At 35.9% G+C, this 12,464-nt stretch overlaps 1 protein-coding gene across 1 annotated transcript in view; it reads left to right on the top strand.

Moving 5' to 3' along the window:
• LOC145683957 (uncharacterized) overlaps window positions 1–12,464 on the top strand; it is a 263,383-nt gene that overhangs the window by 142,822 nt on the left and 108,097 nt on the right. Inside the window, exon 10 of the mRNA XM_081755673.1 lies at window positions 2,052–2,218. Within this exon, the coding sequence (XP_081611799.1) occupies window positions 2,052–2,204 (153 nt within the window). The 3' untranslated portion in view covers window positions 2,205–2,218. The remainder of the gene's footprint in view (window positions 1–2,051; window positions 2,219–12,464) is intronic.

Below are 12,464 nucleotides of genomic sequence, written 5' to 3'. Positions count from 1 at the left end.
TCTTCAAATCCCTCAAGATAGAATGGAAGAAGACAGTTCATGACTGGCAAAGCCAACCCAAAAACATAAGTGTGTAACAAAATCTCACTTCTCTTCACTCTTGTCAACGGTATTACTACCGTTCTTTTCTCTCTGATTCAATTAGATAAGGTTTCAGAAAATGTGGCTTGTGCCCTTTCAATGCAAATGCTGTAGACTACTCTAAATGCATTAAAAATAGTTTAGTGAAAAGACGTTTCGAAAAAGATTGCAGTGTATCGGCTGACATTAATTTACAAAACTTTCAATCAGCTCAGTCAGTGATTTCATATGTAAGAGAAAAACTGGCAGAGGAAGGTGTAGATGTTGAAACAGTGTTAAGTGATATCGAGGAGAAAGCTTTGATTCATAATAATTCTATTGAAAGAATGGGGAATTTATCAACTGTTAGTAACATCAAAGAAAAGCAGCGTCGAATTTCAACTCTGCTCATCTGCGAGTTGATTTCCTCGCAGATTCCTTCTCTATTTCCTTGTCAAGCAGATCGTACTGAAATATTGGTCCATAATGTAATGGAAGATGGTACGATGTTTTGAAAGATGGTACATTACTTCAAGTTAAAAGCGCCAACATTAATATTGAGAACACAGTCATAGATAAAGCTCCCGAAAAGAGTTTAAATAACAGTAGACAAGTCTCACCAAATTTTGAAAATAATTTATTTTGGCCAGGACCAATTGCGAAGACTTCAGAGAGGAAACGGAGCAAAATAAATTACAAAGTGCCATATCGTCAGATGAATGGAGAAATATAATGATAGCCAAGATCTTAGAACGGAAGATAGCAATTGAAGATAGTTTTTTTTTTCTTTTTGCGTTTTCTAACTTTTAACTGGAGTGATCAAATAATATTGTGATATACTGGTCATGAAATTTGGCTATGATCTAACAACTTTAGTTCTATTTGAAATGTTTTAGCTTCATGGTTGCTTATATTTTAACGAAGGGTCCGTTCAATACAAATTTGTTCCTGTTTTTCCGAGAAATAATTTTTTTTTTTTTGTTAAACAATTATAACGTAATCTGTTATATTTGTAGTGTCATGTAGCAAAATAAAAAACGCTCCATGATATTACATCTGTTTTTATTATTAGTTTCGAATTTTGTTGGCTGACTTTAGGTTCGTTAATGGCTGAGTTCTAGAATGTAGTGGCTGAGTACTGGTATTTTTCGGCATTTTTAGGAAATTTATAAATATCGTTAAAATCCTAAAAATGACATTAAAAACATTCCTTTCATTGTAAACTAGACTAAATAATGAATACATATATCATGAAGAAGTCTCATTCTGTTCAAAATTAAAATCAAAAATGACATTCAAACTTAAAATTTGAGTTAGGAGGCTGAGTACTGGCACATTCACCCCATATATGTACCACCTTTCTTACAAATATAACATCATATAAATTATTCACTGGATTTATTGATCACAAGTTGTATTAATTTAATGCAAAATATTTTATTTTTCAAAAACTTTAGTACTTAGTAATACTTTAGTGTTGTCGATTAAACGCCTCTTATAATAGATCCTTTTAAAATGTTATTACCTCCTTGTCTGTCGGTGGTAAGTTGGCGTTACTACTTTTATGACATTAGTATTAATATTATTTGGTTAATTAGGTTTTTAAGTCTTGGTAACCAACGGTTGGAATGAATGTTTTCTTAAACAAAATTAGGAACAGTACAGAATAATCACAATTTAATTATCTAAGTTTAATAAGCAGTGATTATCTAATACATAATTTTGCCATATCAAAATGTGTACAAATCCCTTTATAATGTTAAATCTTTAGTGGGAACATTCATGAGTTAAAAAGAGTGCATTTTTTCTCTTGAATATAGTCTTCATGTCTATCAATAGACTTATTTGAGGCTTCAGAAACAGTGAGTGTATTGTTATAGCTGGTATAGAACATTTTGAAATATGACAGCGACCTCATCTTTTCCGCTGAAGATCCAAGATGGTATTGATTCAGTTTTGATTTACATTTCAATTTCTGGTTATTTTAGCAGCAGAAGGAGGCAAATCAGAGTACTTCAGATGACAGACGAATGGAAGATACCACTGAAGTTCCCATGGAATGGGAAACAACAGTGCAGGACAAAATCGAAAATACCAGGAGTACAAAAGCCAAACGTAGACAAAACGGACGGAAATACAATTAAGATTCTACACAAAGGTAGGAAAGGGTCCTTTGTTAGTATTAAATACTTGATTAGTTAATTCAGTGTTTGGTTTCCAGTTCAGGATAGATATTCGAAATTACAGGTAATTGTGAAAGTGTCTAATTAATACGTCAACACTTGACACCAGAAATTCGGAGTTTAGTGCTTGTTGGTGACGAGTGATGGTGATGGTACGTTTCTCATGTTCTCAGGGTCCCTAAAATAGATTCATATTATGATAATACGCAAGGTGCAAAGTACTAAAAGTGCATACCGTCTTGGAAAAGTATGAATCTAGTATATTGTGGTGTTAATGTCGGTAACTTTTACCATTATCATTGCAAACTGTACTAACTGACATCTCAATCAAACTGTCTGACTTAAATCCAGGTTTAAATTGAGTAAAAAGTGGAATTAACCATTGTGAATATTTTCCACGACTTCACTAACAACTCAAAATAAATTAATTGCATGACATGCGAGTTTGAATATATGACTTACTGAAATTATCCTACCGATTTGTTCATGATGTTTTTTCTTCAGTGAAGACAGTGAATTAATAAATATATGTTTAATATGAAAGGTTTGGAAGAATGTTGTGGATCTTACGTAATTTAATAAATATATATTTGATCATGAATAACATGAAAATTGGATGATTCTTTTAAAGTATTACCTCGTAAAACGTCATAAGGAAATAAATATTTTAATCTTTAACGTTGGTTTCAACGTTTCCGTATGAATTATATTGTTAGAAATAGCAATTATCATAGATCAATAAATCAACAATTGAGGCCTATTCCGGAAGAAGGGCACATAGGCCTATGTGCCCTTTTTCCGGAAATCATTGAAAACGAACCGCCATGTTATACTGTAGGTGGTGTGAAAATTTCATCCCGATATCTTTATTTTTGGCAGACTGGCGATATTCTTTTTGTAAGCCTTTGCACTACTGTTTTGGCGCACAGCTGACTTCAGACCCTAGCAGCGGTAGCTTCTTTCTTATTTGACTTTAAAAAAGAACCTCAGCAAGTTTCAGAACTAAGAACAGTAGTATTGTTGTCAGATGCTACAGGTGGACAAAACAAACACTACAATAACAAAATGTTGTTCTTGGTTCGCTAAAGTTCATAAAGTAAAAATAATTTGTTTATATCCTGTGCGTGGACACTCGTTTAGACAGTGCAACCGCAACTTCGGGTTTGTTCGCAACAAAATAAAAGACTTGGAGCGAATCGGATCTGCTAAGCCATGGTTAGAAGCCATCGTTACCTGTCGACAAAATCCATCTCCTTTTGAACTGACAATGGATAAAGGTTTGATTAAGGACTGGGACTCAGCTCTTGATCCTTTCTTTCGTTCCAACCCATCATCAAAAACTTCAATCTACATCATTATGCAATATGTAATGATAAAGTACACTGTATCAGGCGTTCTGCTGTGTTCTATTACGTACATGCCAACATCTTATCTTTCAAAAACTAATATCGAAGAATTGAGTGATATTGACCCTAAGCCTGTCCCTTTTGTTGGAGTGAGGGAACAGAAATAGAAAGATGTTCGGTCTTCAATGAAGTTCTTGTCAGCTGAAGACAGCAACTGGATTGAATATATATTGAATGAGTATGAACACTACTAAATCCATAACACATCTATTGCCTTGGGTAATAGCTTATATTTGCTTTATTTAGAATAAAGACATTATTGTGATGCGTTAATAGTGTGCTATTTCTTCAACCAACAAGGATTTTCGAAAAAAGGGCACATTACATTTTATACAAATACGTTTATAAATATATAAAATAGTATATATTTTTCATTTAATACAAGCTATTTATTAGTCAACTACATCTTTTATATTAAGAAAGCCTGTAATAGGTATTTGCAAGCTTATGTTATTGTTATATACTCTGATAAAATTTTTAAGGCTCTTTTTCTCCATTCACGAAAACGGTCTATGTGCCCTTCTTCCGGAATAGGCCTCAATTACGAACTAGCAATGAAATATGGCGATAAATTAGTAGGTAATAATATAAATTTCAATAAATATCCTGAAATCAATATGCATTTGAAATTTTAGTCCCAACTTAATAACTCGAGATATGTTGAATATAGTAATCCTGGCAATTATTTTTTTATTCATTCGATAACATGAATAATCTTCCCAGGTAATGACGGACGTAACTATTGCACTTCCTTGCAGCAAAAATGCTTAGTTGGTCGGGTTGAAATTGGGTGCACATATAGAAACTAAGAAGTAGTGCATTTGAAAGAACTCTACTAAATATAAGTTTTAGCTGGTGGTCAATAAATCACAAAATAAATATAATTCTCATAGATAGGTAGCTACACTTACATATGGATACATTAAAATATTTAACTATTTTCTTACTGAGTTGATCATTAGATAGTTCAGTATGGTTAATGCTATTGACATATATAAGGAACAAATCATGTAAATCTGTAAAACATATTGACATAAATATCGATAGAGAAAGTCATTAGTCTTATTAATTCAAAAGTCTAGATGTGGAGAATAGGAGTGATCCTATGTATGATAATTGTATAGTATCCTAATTAACAATTGTAATCTTCACGTTTTATGAGTATTTTCGATATTTACTGTGGCTTGTCTCTTCCCAGGCAAGATCCATCTCACTGTTTGTTATGGCACGACTATTCTTTCATCCCACAATGAAAGATTTGTCATAAGTTGTTATCAATTTCGTAGACAAATAATGGAATTCGTAAACAAGGGGTGCAACAAGTAAAACACCATACCTGTATAATATAAAGAATAGATATCAGTTATACAATTTTACACTGTCTGTTACATATTACAATACCTTTACGAATTGACGTGACTAATGTATAATTTACTACAGAAACAATGCAAACGCAAAAGGGAACTAATTCTTTCTTAAGTGCATAATCTATTTTGTTTAAATTGAATTTTAAAAATTTTAAATTTCCCCTTTTTCCATTGATAAGTTCCTATAGTAAAATTTACATCGGGGTGTCTCTTCTAGCAGATCATGTGTTAAGCTAATTCTCCAACAATAATAAACAGTATTATTTAATTTAGTGATAATAAGTGGAATATCAAAGAAGAAACAGGTTATGTTCTGCTTTCATGACGTCTCGGTGTCCATAAAATAACCGGGGATAAGGCTGTACCATCGCAACACCACTGGAATCGACAGTGGTGAGAAAGATATTCCTATCGAAATATTATGGAAAGTCTAAAGAAGCAGTTAAAACCCAATAAAAGTATCATTAGAGGAGGTGTCCAATAATTTGAATAGTTAAATAATACCCTACTTACATCTTTAGGTACAGGGATAATGATGAAGTAACTGAATAGGTACATTCCTTTTCTGCAAACATTTGCATAGGATATTAAAGAAAGCAGTCAAAACAAACTTTTTCTTCTTTATCCAAATAAATGGCATTAATGAAGTATGAGTTAGAATGTTAGTAAGAGCTAATTTCCTATAGAAGCAAAATAGCTGAATCTAGTTTTTATTATCCTAGTATGATTATCACAATCACATCTAAATATTTAAAATTATTGAGATAACGTATGATTCAATATTCTATCTATATGTAAGTGCTATGACTATTTTTATTTTACCTTTTATTATTTAGAATATTTTATTTTACCTTTTCAGAGTAAAATAATTGAATTGAAATGTTCAAATTCATTTCTCACAGACTGTGCGGATATGATCTAGAGATTCTACGTCAATAGTTTCAAAAAATGTTATTAACAGTAGAACTTTTACCCTGAGTTTATCTCAAGTTTTCAGTAAATATTAACTCCATCTTCGTAGCGGATGTACAGTATTTCGACGAGAAATTTGAAAAGCACTTGCTTGAAGCAAAGACGTTTCAAGGAAAACTCTTATTTGAAATTATTGCTTTGAACACAGAAAGTTTAAACTGCGTTTTATTTGTTTCCAAAGCAAATTAAGTCAAACAGAAATATGTAAAATAATGTTACGATATATCAATATAATATTAAACAAGAATGCGAAAGCTGTCTTTTGTTTTCAGAATAGGATTAGTGGTCTTTGAAGTTACTGGTAAGAAGCAGTGATGCAATCATATATCGTAAACAAACTTATCACTATTCAGCGTTTTTAATTCTCTGTACGTTAACAAACTACCCTAACACTATGCATGAGGTGTCTGGGAAATTTAAGGAAATATTAATTGATCAACATAGATGAACAAGAATTTTACGAATGATTAAAAAAAATGAATCAAAAGATTGTAATCTTGGTCAAGAATTTTAGTAATGATCAAAAACGCATCAAAGGATTGCTATCTTGGCCAATAATCGGTTTTTCGATCACACATCAGGGGCCACAAAATTTTTCAACGGCTCCTAATCGAGTCTTAGTATTTTCTACAGAATAAGCATCGTGCTGAGTTAAGTGGTAGTTTGGGTTTGGCTACGCTGTATGTGGATTTCCAGAAGTAATGCATACAATAAATTTTTTCATTTAGATATATTCCATCTATTGATCCAAAAAGTATGATTTTGATTTACCATTACTTTGTTATGAAAATCAGAGAGCCATAGATACATGATAAAAATTTTACTTCTACAGAGAATGGAATTACAAGCCTGTTATTATTTTCTTAATAATATTTCGACCTCATTTTGGTACGTAGGAGGTATTCTGTGAAATTACTAAATGAGTTTCGTAGGAAAGTGTTGTTACAAAAGTTAATCTATAAGTTAATTATTTTTCTTTTAAATTACAAAAAGTAATTAGCTTGTCTTTTCGATTTCATTTTTGTATCCTTAGAATCAATACAAGGTGTCTTAAAAGTCCCCTGACATGGGATGACTCTGTTATTATCGGAGTTACAACAAAATGTAAGAGGGGAATCCGTCTCCAAATATGATGTTTTCAATCTAAAGTGAAGGAATTTTTTAAATCGGACTAGCTGTTTGGGTTGTATACTCTTTATGCACCCAATGTTAAATGCAAAAGCAACGTTGCCATTTACCGGGAGGTGGATAAATTTTATACGAGTGTGGTGAATAGGGACGTCCATTTAGACAGCCCCACCTTGTCAAAATTGGACGAAAATAGTGTCAATCGTTTGTGCATCGTTTGTGCAGAAATGTGCAACACAAATTTTCGTTTGTGCAACAATTAACAATGAGCTAGAGCGAAACCAAAGTGGGGGGGCTGTCTAAACGGTAGCCCCCCACCTTGTCTGAATTAGTGGAAAATGGTGTCAATCGTTTGTGCATCGTTTGTGCAGAAATGTGCAACACAAATTTTCGTTCGTGCAACAATGAACAATGAACTAGAGCGAAAACAAAGTGGGGGGCTGTCTAAACGGTAGCCCCCCCACCTTGTCAGAATTAGTCAAAAATGGTGTCAATCGTTTGTGCATCGTTTGTGCAGAAATGTGCAACACAAATATTCGTTTGTGCAACAATGAACAATGAGCTAGAGCGAATACAAAGTGGGGCGCTGTCAAAACGGTAGCCCCCCCACCTTGTCGGAATTAGTCGAAAATGGTGTCAATCGTTTGTGCATCGTTTGTGCAGAAATGCGCAACACAAATTTTCGTTTGTGCAACAATGAACAATGAGCTAGAGCGAAAACAAAGTGGGGGCTGTCTAAACGGTGGCCCCCCTACCTTGTCAGAATTAGTCGAAAATGGTGTCAATCGTTTGTGCATCGTTTGTGCAGAAATGTGCAACACAACCTTTCGTTTGTGCAACAATAAACAATGAGCTAGAGCGAAAACAAAGTTGGGCGCTGTCAAAACGTTAGCCCCCCCACACCTTGTCGGAATTAGTCGAAAATGGTGTCAATCGTTTGAGCATCGTTTGCGCAGAAATGTGCAACACAAATTTTCGTTTGTGCAACAATGAATAATGAGCTAGAGCGAAAACAAAGTGGGGGCTGTCTAAACCGTAGCCCCCCCACCTTGTCAAAATTAATCGAGAATTGTGTCAAACGTTTGTGCATCGTTTGTGCAGAAATGTGCAACAAAAAATTTTCGTTTGTGCAACAACGAACAATGAGCTAGAGCGAAAACAAAGTGGGAGCTGTCTAAACGTCATCCCCCACCTTGTCAAAATTGGTCGACAATGGTGTCAAACGTTTGTGCATCGTTTGTGCAGAAATGTGCAACACAAATTTTCGTTTGTGCAACAATGAACAATGAGCTAGAGAGAAAACAAAGTGGGGGCTGTCTAAACGGTAGCTCCTCCACCTTCTCAAAATTGGTCGAAAATGGTGTCAATGGTTTCTGAAGAAATGAACAACACAAATTTTCGTTTGTACAATACTAAACAATGAGCTAGAGCGAAAAATAAGTAGGGGCGGTCTAAACGGTAGCCCCCACCTTGTCAAAATATGTCGAAAGTGGTGTCAATCGTTTGTGCATCATTCGTGCAGAAATCTGCAACACAAATTTTCGTTTGTGCAACAATGAACAATGAGCTAGAGCGAAAACAGGCTGGGGGCTGTCTAAAAGGTAGCCCCCACCTTGTAAAAATTAGTCGAAAATAATCTTAATCGTTTGTGCATCGTTTGTGCAGAAATGTGCAACACAAATTTTAGTTTGTGCAACAATGAACAATGAGCTAGAGCGAAAACAAAGTGGGAGCTGTCTAAACGGTAGCCCCCACCTTGTCAAAATTGGTCGAAAATCGTGTCAAACGTTTGTGCATCGTTTGTGCAGAAATGTGCAACACAAAATTTCGTTTGTGCGACAATGAACAATGAGCTAGAGCGAAAACAAAGTGAGTGCTGTCTAAACGGTAGCCCCCTACCTTGTCAAAATTGGTCGAAAATGGTGTCAATCATTTGTGCATCGTTTGTGCAGAAATGTGCAACACAAACTTAGGTTTGTGCAACAATGAACAATGAGCTATAGCGAAAAGAAAGTGGGGGCAGTCTAAACGGTAGCACCCACCTTGTCAAAATTAGTCGAAAATAATCTTAATCGTTCGTGCAGAAATTTGCAACAAAAATTTTCGTTTGTGCAACAATAAACAATGAGCTAGAGCGAAAACAAAGTGGGGGCTGTCTAAACGGTAGCACCCACCTTGTCAAAATTGGTCGAAAATGGTGTCAATCGTTTGTGAATCGTTTGTGCAGAAATGTGCAACACAAATTTTCGTTTGTGCAACAATGAACAATGAGCTAGAGAGAAAACAAAGTGGGGGCTGTCTAAACGGTAGCCCCCACCTTGTCAAAATTAGTCGAAAATAGTGTTCATCGTTTCTGCATCGTTTGTGCAGAAATGTGCAACACAAATTTTCGTTTGTGCAAAAATAAAAAATGAGCTAGAGCGAAAACAAAGTGAGGCTGTCTAAACGGAAGCCTTCCACCTTGTCAAAATTGGTCGAAAATGGTGTCAATCGTTTGTACATCGTTTGTGCACAAATGTGCAACACAATTTTTCGTTTGTGCAAAAATAAACAATGAACTAGAGCGAAAACAAAGTGGGGGCTGTCTAAACGGTAGCCCCCCACCTTGTCAAAATTGGTCGAAAATGGTGTCAATCGTTTGTGCATCGTTTGTACACAAATGTGCAACACAAATTTTCATTTGTGCAAAAATGAACAATGAACTAGAGCGAAAAAAAGTGAGGGCTGCCTAACGGTAGCCCCCCACCTTGTCAAAATTGGTCGAAAATTGTGTCAAACGTTTGTGCATCGTTTGTGCAGAAATGTGCAACACAAACTTTCGTTTGAGCAACAATGAACAATGAGCTAGAGCGAAAACAAAGTGGGGGCTGTCTAAACCGTAGCCCCCCCACCTTGTCAAAATTAATCGAAAATTGTGTCAAACGTTTGTGCATCGTTTGTGCAGAAATGTGCAACAAAAAATTTTCGTTTGTGCAACAACGAACAATGAGCTAGAGCGAAAACAAACTGGGAGCTGTCTAAACGTCATCCCCCACCTTGTCAAAATTGGTCGACAATGGTGTCAAACGTTTGTGCATCGTTTGTGCAGAAATGTGCAACACAAATTTTCGTTTGTGCAACAATGAACAATGAGCTAGAGCGAAAACAAAGTGGGGGCTGTCTAAACGGTAGCTCCTCCACCTTCTCAAAATTGGTCGAAAATGGTGTCAATGGTTTCTGAAGAAATGTACAACACAAATTTTCGATTGTACAATACTAAACAATGAGCTAGAGCGAAAAATAAGTAGGAGCGGTCTAAACGGTAACCCCCACCTTGTCAAAATATGTCGAAAGTTGTGTCAATCGTTTGTGCATCATTCGTGCAGAAATCTGCAACACAAATTTTCGTTTGTGCAACAATGAACAATGAGCTAGAGCGAAAACAGGCTGGGGGCTGTCTAAAAGGTAGCCCCCACCTTGTCAAAATTAGTCGAAAATAATCTTAATCGTTTGTGCATCGTTTGTGCAGAAATGTGCAACACAAATTTTCGTTTGTGCAACAATGAACAATGAGCTAGAGCGAAAACAAAGTGGGTGCTGTCTAAACGGTAGCCCCCTACCTTGTCAAAATTGGTCGAAAATGGTGTCAAACGTTTGTGCATCGTTTGTGCAGAAATGTGCAACACAAAATTTCGTTTGTGCGACAATGAACAATGAGCTAGAGCGAAAACAAAGTGGGTGCTGTCTAAACGGTAGCCCCCTACCTTGTCAAAATTGGTCGAAAATGGTGTCAATCATTTGTGCATCGTTTGTGCAGAAATGTGCAACACAAACTTAGGTTTGTGCAACAATGAACAATGAGCAAGAGCGAAAACAAAGTGGGGGCTGTCTAAACGGTAGCCCCCACCTTGTCAAAATTAGTCGAAAATAGTGTTCATCGTTTCTGCATCGTTTGTGCAGAAATGTGCAACACAAATTTTCGTTTGTGCAAAAATAAAAAATGAGCTAGAGCGAAAACAAAGTGGGGCTGTCTAAACGCTAGCACCCACCTTGTCAAAATTGGTCGAAAATAATCTTAATCGTTCGTGCAGAAATTTGCAACAAAAATTTTCGTTTGTGCAACAATAAACAATGAGCTAGAGCGAAAACAAAGTGGGGGCTGTCTAAACGGTAGCACCCACCTTGTCAAAATTGGTCGAAAATGGTGTCAATCGTTTGTGAATCGTTTGTGCAGAAATGTGCAACACAAATTTTCGTTTGTGCAACAATGAACAATGAGCAAGAGCGAAAACAAAGTGGGGGCTGTCTAAACGGTAGCCCCCACCTTGTCAAAATTAGTCGAAAATAGTGTTCATCGTTTCTGCATCGTTTGTGCAGAAATGTGCAACACAAATTTTCGTTTGTGCAAAAATAAAAAATGAGCTAGAGCGAAAACAAAGTGGGGCTGTCTAAACGGTAGCCTTCCACCTTGTCAAAATTGGTCGAAAATGGTGTCAATCGTTTGTGCATCGTTTGTGCACAAATGTGCAACACAAATTTTCGTTTGTGCAAAAATGAACAATGAACTAGAGCGAAAACAAAGTGGGGGCTGTCTAAACGGTAGCCCCCCACCTTGTCAAAATTGGTCGAAAATGGTGTCAATCGTTTGTGCATCGTTTGTGCACAAATGTGCAACACAAATTTTCATTTGTGCAAAAATGAACAATGAACTAGAGAGAAAACAAAGTGAGGGCTGTCTAAACGGTAGCCCCCACCTTGTCAAAATTAGTCGAAAATAATCTTAATCGTTTGTGCAGAAATGTGCAACACAAATTTTCGTTTGTGCAACAATGAACAATGAGCTAGAGTGAAAACAAAGTGGGAGCTGTCTAAACGGTAGCCCCCACCTTGTCAAAATCGTGTCAATCGTTTTTGAAGAATTGTGCAACACAAATTTTCGTTTGTATAACACTAAACAATGAGCTAGATGAGGAAATAAGTAGGGGCGGTATAATCGGTAGCCCACCACCTTGTCAAAAATGGTCGAAAATTATGTCAATCGTTTGTGCATCGTTTGTGCAGAAATGTGCAACACAAACTTTCGTTTGTGCAACAATGAACAATGAGCTAGAGCGAAAACAAAGTGGGGGCTGTCTAAACGGTAGCTCCTTCACCTTCTCAAAATTGGTCGACAATGGTGTCAATCGTTTTTGAAGAATTGTGCAACACAAATTTTCGTTTGTATAACACTAAACAATGAGCTAGAGGAGGAAATAAGTAGGGGCGGTATAATCGGTAGCCCCCCACCTTGTCAAAATATGTCGAAAGTGGTGTCAATCGTTTGTGCATCATTCGCGCAGAAATGTGCAACACAAATTTTCGTTTGTGCA

This window comes from Thermobia domestica, chromosome 4 (genome assembly GCF_964235325.1).
Source record: "Thermobia domestica chromosome 4, izTheDome1.hap1.1, whole genome shotgun sequence".
Classification (NCBI taxonomy): Eukaryota; Metazoa; Arthropoda; class Insecta; order Zygentoma; family Lepismatidae; genus Thermobia; species Thermobia domestica.
This window is presented reverse-complemented; position numbering and strand designations above follow the sequence as displayed.